Genomic DNA, 17,316 nt, shown 5'->3' with positions numbered 1-17,316 from the left:
AATTTTCACAGCGTAAGTTTGAAAATAAGAAGTTAATAAAATAAGAAAAGCTTGGCAAGGAAAGAATATACTAGATAAGAAAAAAAAATGAATTTTTGTCCAGAAAAACAGTAATAAATTGATGAGTAAAATATTCTGCCCTAATTACAAATTTTCCATCTATTTTGAAAGCATAAACTCAAGTCCAAATAGTTAAATCTGTAGAGAATATTCTAAAAAGATACTTTTCTAATTAAAATTTTGAAAAATTTAAAATATTTTCTTTTCCTTAATTTTTTTTCACTTTTTGCAGCTAGTTATTTGTTCAACGTTTTTATCATATTAGGATTGAAAATAAGTAATTTAGTGAGCGGAAATTTGGTTAATTCTTTAAATAAATATATAATTGACTAAATAAGTTATAAATATTTCTCATTTGTTTAAAAATTTTAAACTATAAATTTAAATAATTTCTATAATCTATCAAACTTAGATAATCTATATTATATGACGAAAAGAATATGTATTCAACATATTTTTTAGCCATTTAAATAAACCTAAAAAATTAATTTCAATATGCGCGACAAACAATTAAAATTATAAAATTTTATAATAGAATTAAAATTAACAAATTTTATTACATTTTAAAAAGTCTGAAAATACATGTATTAAAATTATTTTTTGTGGTATTAAAAATTATTTTTGCAAAAAAATGAATGTTTAAATAACTTTTATGTGAAGGAGGGGTATTTTGGTCAAAATAAAGTTTAAAGGTCAAACTTAACTGTAACCTTATGGTGGGGTGGATGGAAATGGAATTTCAAATCAAATATATGAGGAAGGTTTGTGCAACATGCATTTTAATTTTAAGGGAGTTATACATATATTTTTGAAACAAAGGGAAGGTTTCTATAACTTGGTAAAACACAAGGCTAGTTAGTATATGTTACTGTAAATTGATTTGAACATACCTTATGATTATTTGTTGCTGGGTCTTCAATGTTGAAATCCGTTTTATGCTCTTCCGCTTTCAATCTTGGTAGACTACTGAGTTCTAATCTTCTCAACGCATTGAACGTGATTCCACCTTCCACATCATCATTATTCTCATTTTTTACAATTTTCTCCATCTTTTCGCAATCATATATATGCAGTGTTTCAAGATTCACCAAACTTTTGGCGGCTGAATTTGTCATTAAATAGATGAGCTGATGGCATTGGAACACATTCAGCACTGTCAAATTATGAAGAAGTTGATTTTGATGAACAATGGGTGATGGGAATATCTCCTCAAAAGAACTATCCCCCACACAAAGTTCATTCAGCTGCGGAAATCTTTCAAGCAATGTATACGGAAATGTTGCCCCTTCATCATCAAATCCTTCTATGCGCAGAATTTCCATTTGAGCAAAACAATCCGCTGGAAATTGGTCATTCCTTATCATGCTAACATCATCCTCATCTAACACCATCTCTCTTGATGTCACAAATCTCTGTAAAACAGATATTGAGTCAGAAGCATGGTAATATTAATTTATTAATTATGTCGCAACTTCTTATTGAATCAGTAATATTATTTTGTTTTTAATTGTGTCCCAAGATCAAATGCGCTCACTAGAAGTGCGAAACATTTTGATTTCATTTATTTTTCATAATTAATCTTGGAAAAGAAATAATTATATGAGCCATAACAAAAAACAATAATGCCGACACATTTCCCTGTGTATCGGATTAATTATTAAATTCTGACGTAATTGTTTGGGATATTTTCTAATTAAAGTTATGTAATTAAAAAAATGATAACTACTCCCTCTTGTTCTTTTTATAAAAATTTGAAATTTGAATTGTCTTAGTTTTTTTTTTTTTACAAGAGCCAAGTTGAATCTGTCTGAACATTTAATGTGTTTTTACCCTTTTTGTCTTTAATTAATTTTATACATTGCATTAATTAAAAGGCTGACAACTTGGTATATTATCTTATCTTTCATATTTTTTCTCATTATTACTCTTTCTCTCTCTTACTTTTTCCTTCATAAATAGAGGTATATCTGGGGGAAAATATTCATTTATTACTGAAACATTTCGCTATGTATCCCATTAATTAATTAATTATGATGTAATTGTTTGGGATGTTTTTGGGGTGTTTTGTAATTAAAGTTAAGTAATTAAAAAATGATAACTAAAATTTTAGTGGAAACTTCAAAACCGAAACATGTATATTTATATTAAATCTCATAACAATGGAACATTTATAGATTCATATTTTTGTAAAAGCTGGAAATAGGAAGAATGGAGCATTCTAGACGTACCTGTTGGTAGAATGTTTTGTTAAGATTGGGGTCCCAAATTTCATGATGTTTTACCCTCCGATTTTGTGACACTTGAACTCTTTTAAGAGATGGTGTCTCAATGAGCCCTGGAGAGAATACTTTGAATTTCGGACATTCTGTTATGATCAGCTGATCCAATAATGGAAACTTGAAAGTATAATTGTAGCCGCAAAATCTCCTCAATCCTGGTAAGCTTTCGAGGTTCAAATACTGCAACTTGCTGAAAACGACTTCCTCATCGTCGTCATCCTCTCCTTCCTGCTTCCATATAATTTCCTTTATTTCAAAGCAATGGATAATTGAGAGACTTGTGAGATGGACCAAGCTTCGAGCAACTGATGATGTCATCAAAGTGGTCAACTGATGACAATACATCACGTGGAGATGTGTGAGATTTGGTGGAGAAACTAAGAGTGGTGCCAAGCTTGTGATTTTGGAAATACAGACAAGAGTCAATTTTATTGGAAGGGGGACATCATCCCCTCTGCCAAAAGCCTCCTTAATGTGACCCGCCAATCTCAGCTCCTCTAAATTTGGAAAGCCCTTCAACAACAATTTGTATGAAATAGTCGTTGCTTTATAACCAACATCTAGACTAAGCAACTTCACTTTGGGGAAGTGGTAGGTTGAAAGCTGGCCGTTCCCTATCATCTCAGCTCCTTTACCATCCAATCTCAACTCCTCCAAATTATGAGTGACCTGCACAATACATAAATCATAACTAAATGTACAACTAATCAATGCGTCAAAATCCAGCCGTGTGCATTTTTTTAGGAGGATATCTTCAAATTTAAATTTGATGCATCCACAATTTTGATGTACATGTATTTTGTAACTACAAATAATAATTATGATACGTTAAAATGAATATAAATTTCTAGACTGGAGTTTCTATCTTTGATTATGACATACAAAAGTTATTTCTTCCTTCGTTTGTTTAAAAAAAAAATATCAAATTAAAGCTAATAATGGTTTGAAAAAAGGAAGAAAAAAAAATCTCCTCCCTTGATTCAATGACACACCTCTTTTCGGTGAAGATGAAAAGCCAAGAAATGGAGTCCCAGTTTTTTTAAAAAAGAAAAAATAGAAAATTATTTAATTAATTTCTAATATCTATTATTAATTAAAATAATTATTATGAATTATTCTTTTTTAGCTTTTTAAGTGAATAACCAAATTAATCCTAAACTACATTATATTCTAATAAATGGTTTAGTAACAGGAATAATTCACATACTTGAGTACTCAAAAATATCAAATTCAAACGTGCTCTTGGATTGTGAAACAAAATATGTTTCATTATTTATTTTAATGCTTAAAGTTATTTTTTGCTCTTTTATTAGATTGTTTTTAAAATAAATAACACATGAATAGCTAATTTAGAGATGTACCTTGTCATGGGACAGTAGAGGATATTTTGAGTCTAATGAGCTCCCTTCCTCGTGTATTTCTAATGAACTTGAGACTTCCTTTTCAAATATCTCCAATTCATCACAACTTCTAATAGATAATCGACAAAGGTGTGGCCATTCTAATGTGTGTCTCTGTGGATAGAAATTCCTCAAATTTTTAAGGCCAGAAAGCTTAAGGAAAGTCAGCCTAGGAAACTCTAACAGAGGAGCAACAGATTCTGAAACTTGATCCTTCGCAGCAATCACATCTATACCACAATATTCTATTCGAAGCTCTTCAAGATCACAAAGCATGCCTTTGGCTATAGATGCAGGAAACAGACTTGTGAGGCTTTCACAAGAGGAAACATGCACGCTCCTTAGACTTGGGAAGGAGACATTTGCTTCATAGTGATTGCTCCACACATTCTTCAACTTTTGCAAACTAGATAGCGTTAACTTTTTCAGTGGCACAATCACTGATGATGACTCCACCTCTGTATAATCACTCAAATCTTCAAAATCAAACACCAACTCCAACATGTCACAGTTCCTAACTTCTAGTTCTTCCAAGGTGTTTAAAGATTTCATCACACGAAGAGGCACCAATTTCACAAAGCCACAATTTTTCACAAACAATGTTTTCAAGTTCCCAAATGAGTTGTGTGAAAGTTGGTCATCCCATATCATTGGAATCAAATCGATCGAATTAGATAATTGCAATATCTCTAATTTTGAAAGCAACACCTGCAGTTCACAAAAAATATGATTAAATGAAAATCACTTTTAGTTCGTAGGCTTACTTTTGATGAAAGATTGTTTAAATATCTAGATAAACTCTCAACCACCACAATATTATTCAAGAGATTGCTGAAAGTTCAATATGAAAATTCAAGACAAAAAAATAAAGTAATTGAAAAATTAAAAAAAAAAACTGTAAAATGCTATTGTAGCGAGCCTGATGCCAATGTAAGTAATTCTAGTGAATGTAATTTTTGTAGATATGTTACAAAAAAAAGAGAGAACAAAACAAGAAGAACAAACTTGAAAAATGCCATAATAGCCGGATAGCAAAGTAAATAATTCCAAAGTTTTGTCGAAAAGTTAAAACAAAAAAAAAAAAGGAATAGTTAAAGCAACATGAAAATACCATATTGTTGAAAAGGGATTCCAAAGTTTTATCACAATGGTTAGTCATCAAAACCACGAGCTACATTCTCAGATATTTTAGTGACAGGGACAATTCTCAAAAATATCAAATTAATTTGTTTTTAGGCTGACGAATAATTTGAGTGCTTCATTATTTATTTTAATACTTGGAGTTAGCTTTCTCTTTTATTAGCTAATTTTAAGTCGTTAAAAAAAATAGAAAGCTACATCCTTCCATAATAGCCTAACAGCAAAGCAAGTAATTCTAGTGAAAATGATTTTTACATATAACTTTGAAGCGAAGTTTTGTAGGAAGATATAATAAGAAAAAATGTGAATAAAATAATCTGACATACCTTGTTCAAAAGTGACTCAGACATTTTATTGGATACGTTATTTGTTGCTTCTTCATGACGTGCTGAGTTCAAAACAATAGATTCAATAGTATCGTTACTTTCAATCTGAAGATGCCTTAAATGTGGAAATGATCTTCCATCATGACCCTGTAGAACATTTTCAAGCCCATTAGATCCATATAAACACAAATCTTCAGCTCCTTTCATCAACTTTCGAACTCCAGGCTTCAAATGGACATTGCTCTTAAGCTCAAGTTTCAATATCTTTGAACTTTCATAGTTGACATTCCAGTCCCAATGCTTCCCAATGAGAATTTTGTATCTCATCAAATTCATATCTAAGAACAAATTCTCCGGCAACATAGAGGCAAGAGGAATATGAATATCTAGAGAACAGATTGGCAAGCCCTTCAACTCGTCGAGACTTGCGTTTTCATTAGATTCAGTAGATCCTTCAACTTTCCACTGGTCAAAGCTATTTCCCATGTGCAAAACCTCCAATTTTTTAAAGCCCGATAGCAGTTTTGGTGGAATCACTTTGAGCTTGGAGCAATGGGCTAAATTCAACATTTGTAAAGAAGTTAACTCTGCCAATTCAATAGGTAGTTGTTGAATTTCAGAGTAAGCAAGACTTAGGACTTCTAACCTCTTCAAGCTTCTAACCTCAATTATGTCTTCTAGCAAACAAGAATGGAGACACAAAGTTTTTAGTTTTTGCAGGAAAATGAGTGATGGTAGTGACGAAAAATGCACATTGGTAAATGCCAACACTTTCAGCTCCTTTGATGATTTGAAAAACATGCTAGATATGGACAAATCACGTTTTGTGCTGTCTAGCAGAAGGAATTCTAATCTTGGACCATGCAGCTCTTCTGGAAAGTCACCAATGTGACTCTTTTGTAAGCAAATTCCCTTGTAGTCTTCAAGCTTATTTTTGTCTGGCCATTTTTTCAAGCTTCTACCCCTAACAATGAATGCATTTAATTCATTGGGTGCAATCGATAATGCAACATCTCGAAAGACGTCATGTATTGTAACGTGATGACTAGAAAAGCTATCAAGAAATAAGTTTAATGATTTTAGCTTGCTTACTGCAGCAGAGATTCCAACGTGGGCATCTTTTATGTTTTCTATGCCATCAAGAATATCTAACCCTACAGAGTACATGAGCAGGTCTTCAATTGAGGGATCATGGGACAGCATGGCAGCGAGCAAGAAAATATGTTTTTTCTCTGAGCTTAGACAATTGTAGCTCAACTTCAATATGGCATCCACCTCTTTAATTCCTGTGATGTTTCTCCTTAAAGGATGATTCAATCGTGCACAGTAATCTTGCCACTCATCTAGATTTTTCCCCCTTAATGCCTTGGCAGCTGTTGCAATCGGTAGTGGCAAGCCATGACACTTTCGAACAATCTCAGTGGCTATAAATATCAAGTCAGGACTGCTGGAGTCATTAGAAAGTTCAGCAATCCTCTTGAACAACTCTAATGCTTCATCCTCTGACAAAACACCCACTTCGATAATTTCTTGACATTTCATGCCATTTGACAGCAAACTCTTATTCCTTGAAGTTAGTAAAATTTTGCAGCCTTCATTCTTTTTGCTATAACTTCCAACATCAACAAAGGGAATTCCAATTTCGCCCAAATCAAGTTCCTTCCAAAGATCATCCAATATTAGGAGCATATTCTTCTCTAGCTTCAATCTCTCACACAGACGACGAGCTCTTACTCCTTCAGATTTTTCATTGAGCTGCATACCCAGGTTCTCTGCAATCTGGCCTTGAATCTTGTCAACGTTGAATTCATTAGAAACAGTTGCCATGATCACCTTTTCAAACATGTTTTGATTCTTCGCCTTCTTTGCTACCTCTCTAGCTATAGTGGTCTTGCCAACACCACCAAGCCCACACAATCCGACAATACCAACACTAGGATTATGTAAGTGCTCCATAATTTGATTCGCAATATGCGTTCTTGAACCAATCCCTTCATTGCTTTCTCTGCTGAGTAATTCTGGCATCGATACAGGAGGAACAGGATATGAAACTCTATCAAAGATTCTCTTTCCATAGATTTCAACAGCTTCTTGTGCCATTTCCTTTGCTTTTTTGCTTAGTTTATAACGTAGCCACAGGTTGGGACAGGAAGTTACGCTACACTCTGTTTTTGCTTGACTCTCTTCTTCATGAAACATTTGTGTTTGCGTTAAAATCTCATCTACTTTGCGCAACCAATGCTGAACTTTCTCTTCAATTTGTTCTAAATTGTTTCTAGCATTATCTATTTGCTGTTGTTTGGAGCTTCTTTCAAGGGTGAGTTCCTTAAGTCGTTCATTGAGCTCCTCAATGTTTCTGTGATACTGAAACAGATAACGAAGCTGCTCCCAAGTTAGATCGATCACTAGATCCCGGAACTTGTCAACCAAACTACTCAATGTTCCGCAAGTGATATCCATTGAATGTGCACTCTGTTGAAAACATAGCCAAAACTCAATTAAACTTGGGTTGTGAATTGATGCAGAAATATTGGCACCCTTCAAACAAATGTCTCACCTTTTTTTAATTAATGACGATGAAAACTTGATTTCCCCTTTTCCCTGTCTTTCCTTTTTCACCCTGTGGAAATCAAATCAAGAGTTTGGTCATTCAAATGATCGCGATTGACAGTATTAAATTATTTGCAGTCAGAGTATTTTTGTCATTTATGCAATATCAAGACATGATCACTAAATTTTGCACCCCCTGCAAATAGATATTTGAAATTCTAGAACACGTCACCATACAGGTGAAGTAAGGTGATAGGCAAGCTTATCATTAAACAATTAGGACATAAATTTAAAGTGCAGTTTTCTTTCTTCTTGAAGAAGCATAAAAAACCAGCAAAGTTAAAAATGATCGCAATAAAGGAAAAGTGCCAGCAAAAAATGCAAAAGGAGAAAACTTACGATTTTCTTTTATTTTTTAATAAGAAAAAGAGAAAGAAAAAAAAAATCAGAAAACAAAAATTGCAGAAAAAATGTTTAAGAACAAGTTGAGAAATCAAGAAACAAGAAGTAAGGAATGCTGTGTAATTGTGAAAGAAGACAGAGAGAACCAACAAAAATATAGCATCATTATAAACTTAAACTTTATTTATTACTTTTTATTTTTAATTAATATACATCTTATACTTATTTCACAATTAGTTTTAACATCATTATAACATTTTTCTCTCATTATTTAGTCATGATTTTGTCATTCAAATGATTGATAAATCATTATACTAATCATTTTAATCAGGAGAGAAGGGGAGAAGTCATTCAACAGCAGATAAAGTTTTGAAGTTGTTCACTAGAAGAACGATTTTCATTCACCTCACGCACATCAAGGACATATTATGAAAAAGTCGTTCACTAGATAAATGATTTTAAAAATTATTCACCAAGACCAATTTTAAGTGTAATATATCATTAAAAACTTTTAAAAGTGCAGCATATTGATATATAACTTTACTGCTTGTAGTATTTTGGTAAAAAAGCCTATCGTGTGGCATTTGTTCGGTTTGACAAGAAATCAAGTATTGGGCATGGGCCTTTTATGCCTGTGACCAAAATAATAATAATAATAATAATTTAGTCTTACAACTTAATTGCTACAATTAAAAATTTACAATCAAAACATAACTTCTTTTTATTACGTACTGTTTGGTATGAGAAAGATAAAAAGAAGAGGAAATGATAGAAAATTTCATCAAGCTCTATGTGAAAAAAATTTAAAAACTAGGGTTTTCAAATTTTAATCCAATATAAGTCAGATGAAGTAATATTTACTATATATGTTATAGCCTCACGGGAGCATTGTTGGGATTCTTATTTTTACATACAAGGCAGAGAGTGAAATCGTTCTTGGCGTGAACTATTTCAGAAATCGTTCACGCCAAGAACGATTTTACTTTTTGATTTAAAAAAAAAATTAAAAGTGAAATCGTTTATGCCAAGAACGATTTCTGAAATTGTTCACGCAAAAAACGACTTGTGTGTAATTTGAAAGTCGCTTTTGCCAAGAACGATTTTAAGTGCAGTATATTGATAAATAGTTTTAAAAGTATAGTATTTTAGTATATAGTTTTACTGTTTATCATATTTTGATAAAAAAGCTGTACTTTGGGTGGAAAAACTGGGCTAAAAAGTTGGAGGAACTGATCTATTTTGTCATCTCAAAGTGTCGGGAAGAAAAATGAGAAGTCCAAAGGTATCACTAGCTGTTCTTTTTAGCTAATACTAGAGTATTTTGTAAAACATCATTGCAATTTTAGAAGCATATGAAATTATTGGAAAAAAAAAAGGACAGAAAGGTATATGAAATTTTTTAAAATATCAAAGTCTTATCTATTTGTAAGCATTAAACCACGCTTTTCGTGGGCCCAAAAGAAATTGCTTTTCTTAAGAAATTCTTAGGTTCTGCAAGAGGAGGCCATGTAACCTATGTTTTGACTAATTAATATCCTCCGATAGTCCGATTCACATGGTGAGACCCATACTTATTGCAGACATTTATATATTTCTTTTACTTTTGCACGCGCGCTCCCTTCTGTCTCTCAACTCTCTCTCTCTCTCTCTCTCGCTTATGACTTTTAAGTTTCATCTCTCTATTTTAATTTTGCATAATCTCACCCTCCCTTTTCATTTTTAATTTTATTTACTCTCATTTAAATAATATTACTTCATTTTAAGCTTTAACTGGAGTTAGAAAATAGCATTACTAAATACATTGAAATGCTGAAGGTTTAAATTTTAAACCAAAAATAAGAAAAAATGAAATACTTTTGTAAACATAAGCTATCATTAGTAGATATCACTGAAGCTGGAAAACAGGGTTGAAAATTTACTTTTTTGGTTCAAGAAGGATTACTTTTCTTTTCTTAAAACGTTAATGCACCAGCGATCTCATAAAAGATGAAGGGGAAAAATTTTTTATAGACACAAGTTATTATTAGCCAATGGATGTCGTTGAAGTTAAAAAAGTATGCATGACGTCCCCTTTATTTTGCATTTAATTAGAAAGAATTCTTTTATTTTTAAAAAATGTATAAACTTATAAAATTTAAATTTTTACAAAACAAACCTGCTTTATACTTTTAAGATTATATTTTCGCACACAATAATATTAATTACACATTTTGTACCAAAATATTTCTCTTTAATGAAAACTTTCAAATTTTTATGGAAATATTTTTAATGATGTTAAAAATGGAATCAAGAAGTAAAATGATACTTTTTACAAAAAAATTAATTACTCAGTCTTTCTATATAGGTTAAAGTATACTTTTAATCCTTTAACTTTACACAATATTTCATTTTGATCTCTTAACTTTAAAAAATAAATTTATAGTCCTCTAACCCTAAAATTGGTGACAAAAATGATAATATTAAATTCTTGAATGTTGATAAAACATTACTAGATGCTAATATATTAAGTTTAATTTTCAAAACAATCATGATTGTTAAAAAAAAATCATCATTTAAAACTAAAAATTTTAGGATTAAAGGACTAAAAGTATATTTTTTAAAGTTGAGAGACAAAACTGTATTTACATAAAGTTAAATGACCAAATATATACTTTAGCCTATATATATATATTTGGTTAGAAAACCCCTTGTATTTTACTTAAAAAACATGCAAAAGAGTATCTTCAAAACCAATAGACATCATGTAAAGCTGAGGGAGCCACACCTATATTTAAATGAGAACTTTGAAAGAAAAAAATTCAAATATTCAAATGAGGGAGACTCACCTTAGGTATCTTTACTATGGCTGGAACACGCTTCTTCTTCTTCTTCTTGCTGCTGCTCCCTATATTTAAAAACACAAGAATATGCTGCAAAAGTTGAAACACAATTGAACTTTGTAAATACAAATCAATTAAACAGAGACTGACTTTGGCATAAATCCACATTTTCAAACTTACAGTAGTGGGCGGTGTGAACCTTCACAATTTCAAGCTATATGATCCTCAGATCTCCCAACAGTAATCAGCTTCCCTCAGTGTTCCAATATGGAGATCAAGCATGAGAGACCTCTTTTTTTTTTTTTTTTAATGGTGTTTTGGACAACTTTAAGAAACTGATATTTTACAAAATCCAAGACAACGATAAAATCTAAAAGTTTTCGAAGAAAGATGATGAACCTGTGAAATCAAACAGGAAAAACAACATCAACTAAGCAATAAAAATACAAGAAAATAAGTCGAACTCATCAAAGATAAAATCACAGGGAACAACGAGTCTTTTTTTTTTTTTTTTAAAAGATATGAGCCGTCACACATTGAAAGAGCAGTTTTTTTAAAAATTATTTTCGGGATTTTTGTCTACTTGAAGAAAGATTACAAAACCAGCAAAATAAAGTTGAAAATGATCACGACAGCAAAGAATTGAAGTGCTGGCAAAGAAAATGCAAACAGCAGTAGATTCAGGAAATTTTTTCTTTTCTTGGGTCAAGAAAAGACAAAGGAAAAAAGGGATCAGAAAGTGGAAATATACAACACAAAGGAAACTACAGAGATGATGAAATAAACAAAGAAGCTGAGAAAGCAATAGAAATTAGCAGAAGGAAGAAAGTAAGAGATTTGTGAAACCATAGATAAGAAGAAGCAGAAGCAAATCTGAAGCTTTACAAAATCTCTGGTTTAGATGGGAGTCAAGTCAATCCAACCTGGTCAATGCTGTAGGGTTTATACTATTGGGATAATATTGCATGACAATCTATGACCTTATAAAACAAGTTAATTAATATCACTAATCAAACTCTCATCACTACACAAATTTTCAAACTCCTTATGGTCAGATTCCTCATATTTAGTACTCTCTTTTAAAAAAAAAAATCCCAATTTAGCATTAATTTTTTTATGAACTAGTACTTAATTGCCATTCTACACGGTCCTCTTTATGTATTTATGACGGGGAAAATGACAAGCAACCAACTTATTTTGAACCAAACAATGTATAGGGACGTCTAATTTGTAAAATTACATGCAACGGCCAAGGTTCCTATAAATTAAATAAAAAATAAAAATGCCTTCACGAGATCAGAAAACATAATTTAATGGTAAAAAATCGGAAAATTTAGAAAATGAGTTTAAAAAATGAAACCAAGTCACAGCAAAAACGAATAAGCTTGAGTACTCACTACTTTGTTATAAATGGTTTCCACGCAACTTTAGATAACCTCTCCCCTTCTCTTCCTATGCTCTTCCCTTCTCTTCCTTTTCTAACTATTAGATTAATATATTTTAACAGCTCAAATTTTAATGTTTTATAAACTATTTATAAATAAAAAAAATAAAAACATTCAGTGCATTTGTAAACCATTAGAATTAATTTAAACCATTAAAATATTAATCTAAGAGTTAAATAAAGGAAGAGAGGAAGGGGATGGAAAAAGAAGAGTAGAGGTTGGGAATCACAAGGCGCCACGTGTCAACCATCATAAAATAATATAAAATTCTTATTATTATCAGTAGTAGTGGTACCAGTAGGGAAAAAACACGTTCTACGGTTTAGGAGAATTATTTGTGCGTCATTTTAACATTAACTTCTTATTTCCACATGGTGACTTCTTTATGTATTTATCAAGCGGAGAATGACCAGCTACTAGCTTTTCTTTTTCTTTTTCTTTTTCTTTTCCCTTTTTTTTTTTGAGCTGAAAGCAACTAACTTATTTTGAACATAATCACCATGCATAACTACGCCTACTTTGTAAAATTATATATAACGGCCAAGGTTAATATAAAATTAAGAAAAAAAAAGAGAGAAAGAAAATACCTTCACTAGATCAGAAACATATTAGAAAATCGGTTAAAAGAAAAAAAAAGAAAAACAAAAGAAAAGAAAACTAAGTCAAAGCAAAAACGAATAAGCTAGAGACACTACTTTCTTGTATGGTTTACATCCAGCTTTAGATTAAGGATCGGAGGTAGTAACTCTGAGCCTACTTTTAATTACTATCTCTGGTTCTATTTATAACACTTCTTTTATAGATTATAAATGAGGTCTTTTAATTAGGACTGGAGATAGTAAGTATGAAAGCCCACAAGGAGCCACATGTCAACCATATGGTAATATTCTTATTGATCCAAAATCCGATCAGCTGTGCGGTGACAACTTTGAATTCTTGCTGAAGAGAATTATTGAATTGGGAAAATAAAATTAGAGAGAGGGACTAAGTGAAAATGATATTTATTAGAGAGAATCTTAAAAAATGGAATTATTTAAAAGTACTAAATACTAAAATATAAATTTAAAAAGGCTGAGATTTCTCCTATCCAGACCCCCCTATATTCTCTCATCACATCCTATAATTTTCCTATTATTTAGGAGAATAATCACAAGTTATTCGAATTAGTTCAAATTATTTTGAATTTTAAAATCAGACAATAATTCTAATTAATTAAATTAATAATCAACACTAATTACGTAACTTATTTTTTATTATTTTAATATAATCACTAAATTTTTGTACGCTTTGTAAATAAGAAACTCACGGCAATAAAATTCTACCATATTTTATTCGCCAAAAAATTTCTTCCATACTTTTGTATATTCATTTGGTACTCTTATTTTATTCCAAAATTCCAATCCTTATAAATAAATTGAATCCTCTTAATTAACAAAATTACAGTTTTAGAATAAAAAATGACATAAAAAGCCATTATATCAATTAGTATTTGTCAACGAAACTTTAATTTGTTGTCTGTGCTAAAAAGATATAGCCAAAACTCAACCAGGAAAACAAAAGGCTCACCTTTTTTTTTTTATCTGAATTAAAAAAAATGAAAACTTGATCTCCCTCTCTTCTTCTGTCTTTTTTTCTTCACCGTGTGAAAATTAAGAAAGAATGAGTTGATTCCAATAATCACAAAATGACAATATTAAATTATTAGTAGTCAAATCATTTACAATACTAAAATATGATCATGATACTTTGTTTCTCCTCCTTTTGTGCAAATAGATATTTGAAATTCTAGAACAGGTCAGCATGTAGGTGAAGTAAGGTCATAGGCAAGCATATCATTGAACAATTAAACACTGGCAGTCTAAGATATGTGGGTGTTTGTGTGTGTATATTTGAACTTACAATAATGGATATGAAACTTCACAATCTGAATGTATATAAACCTCCGATCTACCAACAGTAATCAGCTTCCCTAGTGCTTCAACACAGATCAACGCCCACCTTTTTTTGCCCTTCCGTTTTTTTTTTTTGGGTGTTTTGAATAACTTTAAGAACCAAATGCTCCACACAAATAAAAGATTTTAAGAGGAAGACGAGGAATATTGTAAAAACAAACAGGAAAACAACATTAACTAAACAAGTAAAATAAGAGAAGAAGACGAGCTCAAAGAAAATAAAAACAAAGGAAATAACGCTTTTTTCCGAAAAGAAATAAGTTTATAGAAATGTTACGTGCAGTTTTTGTAGGGTTTTTTCTTCTTGAGGAAATATTCAAAACCAGCAAAGTAATTAAAGCTGAAAATGAACTAAACAAAGGAGAAGTACTCCCAGCAAAAAATGCAAGAGGAGCAAATTTAGGAGTTTTTTCTTGTCATTTTTAATATGAAACGAAGAAAGGAATTGAAGACCAAAAAATCCAGAAAATAACAAGGAAATTGCAGAAAAGATGTTGAAGAAAAAGTTGAGAACACAGAAGGAGAAAGTAGTAGCTAGTGATGTGAAACTATGAAAGATGAAGCAGATCAAAAGCTTTGGGAGGAGAAGATGGCAAAGTCTCAATTGCATAGAGAAGTCAATGATGGAGCGTCTAAATTGAATAGAGCTAATAATAAAAACAATGACCTATTATACTACCCAAAAAAAAAAGAATGACCTATTATGACAATGAATTGTGAGACCCATAACAATTAAAAAAAAAAAAAACGACGTAACATGACAATGAAGTGGGAGACTCAGAACAATTAAAAAGAAAAACGACGTAGTATGACAACGGTGGCTCCTTATAGTATGGGTAATGTAATTGTATGTTAGTATGCTCACCGCCCACGGATTAAACAAAGGACTGATTCTCCACCGAATTTGTCCTTTTGCTTCCACACCAATTAAATACAACAAGGTAGCTTTAAAGTAAAGGCATTTTTTGAAAGATTAATTAAATTTTTTATGCTAAACTGCAGTACTTAGCTAGTGCTCTATTATTTTTTGGAAAAAAAAAATAATGGGAAAGCGTTTGGTATTGCTTATAATTTTTTTCTTTAAAAAAAGGTGCTTCATCCAGAGGTAGCGACGTCCTAGATAATTATTTTTTTCACAAAACATTGAAGGCAGCGTTTGGTTCTACCTCTTAAATATATTTTTAATGAGACACAGTGAGGTGGCTCTTGGTGTACGGTGTACCGAACGCTACCATGCATCAATATAATAATCAATATTTTTTAAAAATGAAAAACAAAATGAAGCCGGCAACCCAGCATACCACCTGCCAATAGGTGGCAATAGGTTAGGGCATTAGGTTGCATTAAAAAATAGTACCAACTGAAAAATATAAGGGCTATCACTAGAATAACTATTCTTTTTTTTTTTTCCGGAGATATATATTTTTTTAACCAGATTTTCCGGAGATATATGAGCCGTCACAAATAGAAAGAGCAGTTTTTTTTAATTATCTTTGGGATTTTTTTTAAAGAAATATCACAACCAGCAAAATAAAGTTGAAAATAATCACAACAACAGAGATGCGCCAGCCAAAAAAAAACTGCAAAAAGCAGTAAATTCAGGATTTCTTTTTTTCTTTTTTTTGGTTGAGAAAAGAGAAAGGAAAAAGAAAATCAGAAAGTGGAGATATATAATACAAAGGGAATTACAGAGATGATGAAGTAAAAGAAGCTGAGAAAGCAATAGAAAGAAGAAGGGAGAATATAGAGGATTTGTGAAACTGCGGAGAAGCAGATGTGAAGGTTTATTTATCAAGGGGAAAATGACAAGCAACTAACTTTTTTTTTTTTGAGCTGAATAGTCCATATTATTAAGAAGCACGAAACAGAACACATACTAACTGGCACAATGCCAAAACAGAAGCGACAAAAGAAGGTACCAAAAGACAGAAAAACTGAAACAGAAAGGAAAAGAAGCCAACAAACAAACTGAAAGCAATTAACCAACTCCAGACCTACCCTCCTCCTCATCCAATCTGTGCACTAAATCTAACTGCAACAAAGGTTCCAGAGAAGGTGGTGGTTCATTGAACCATCCTTGCGGTACCACTCTTCTCAAAACTCCAGCCGCCAGATGATCAGCAGCCTTGTTCCCTTTCCTTGCAACTAAAGACAGAACCCAATTATACCTATCCTCAAGCAAAACGAGACACTTCTGCAGAATATCCTCACAGCTCCACTCACATCCTGTTATCTCCTTTTTCTGTAGCTTGTCAAATAGCATTTGACAGTCGGTCTCCACCACTACTCTCCCACTGCTAAATTTATCAAAACATTCTAAAGCCCCAAGCAGAGCCATACTTTCGGCCATGAACGCAGAATCTGCTACTACCTCCTTCCCAAAACCACCAACAAAGCTACCTTCATCATTTCTTGCAACCATGCCTACGGAGGCTTTTCCTCTCTCTTTACTAAAAGCTGCGTCAATATTCAATTTAATAGTATTTTTCTCAGGCAATATCCAGTTCAACTTCCTTGCCACAACCCCACCTGATACACACCTTTTTTTCCTCCTAGCATCAGCCTCCCAGAAGTCACGTACCAATCTCATTGCTCTGCCCACACATTCATAAGCATCCGTGTCCTTCTTTTCAAAAATGACAAGCAACTAACTTATTTTGAACATAATGATAATGTATAAGTACGTCTAATTTGTAAGATTATATATATATATATATATATATATATAACGGCTAAGGTTCCTATAAATTAAAGAAAAATAAAAATGCCTTCACTAGATCAGAAACATAATTTAATGATAAAAAAATCAGAAAACTTGTAAAATCTAGAAAATCAGTTTAAAAAAAAAAAACTAAGTCACAGCAGAAACGAACATGCTTGTAGGCACTCTTTTGTTGCATGGTTTCCATGCAACTTTAGATGCTTCCGAGGGAATTGCAGATA

The 17,316-nt window shown here is 31.8% G+C and overlaps 1 protein-coding gene across 1 annotated transcript; it reads right to left on the bottom strand.

Moving 5' to 3' along the window:
- Positions 1-1,137: 1,137 nt before the first annotated feature.
- On the bottom strand, positions 1,138-16,963 carry LOC114727171 (probable disease resistance protein At4g27220). The gene is made up of 7 exons (XM_028913887.1): positions 16,372-16,963; positions 10,983-11,041; positions 5,206-7,677; positions 3,701-4,447; positions 2,289-3,008; positions 1,333-1,472; positions 1,138-1,213 (listed from the first exon to the last, which is right to left on the bottom strand). The coding sequence occupies exons 1-7, from the start codon at positions 16,961-16,963 to the stop codon at positions 1,138-1,140; spliced, it is 4,806 nt and encodes a 1,601-aa protein (XP_028769720.1).
- Positions 16,964-17,316: the final 353 nt, after the last annotated feature.

Source organism: Neltuma alba, unplaced genomic scaffold, assembly GCF_004799145.2.
Source record: "Neltuma alba isolate B1F8T4 unplaced genomic scaffold, ASM479914v2 tig00012452_pilon, whole genome shotgun sequence".
NCBI classification, from domain to species: domain Eukaryota; kingdom Viridiplantae; phylum Streptophyta; class Magnoliopsida; order Fabales; family Fabaceae; genus Neltuma; species Neltuma alba.
The sequence above is the reverse complement of the archived record's forward strand: the minus strand, read 5'-3'. Positions and strand labels throughout refer to the sequence as shown.

Coding starts and splice junctions, on each gene's coding strand:
- LOC114727171 (XM_028913887.1), bottom strand. CDS start 16,963: ATGAGATTGGTACGTGACTTCTGGGAGGCTGATGCTAGGAGGAAAAAA. Junction 11,042..16,371: donor CAGATTGGATGAGGAGGAGG/GTAGGTCTGGAG, acceptor TTTTAAATATAG/GGAGCAGCAGCAAGAAGAAG. Junction 1,214..1,332: donor GATGAAGGGGCAACATTTCC/GTATACATTGCT, acceptor ATAATTTGACAG/TGCTGAATGTGTTCCAATGC.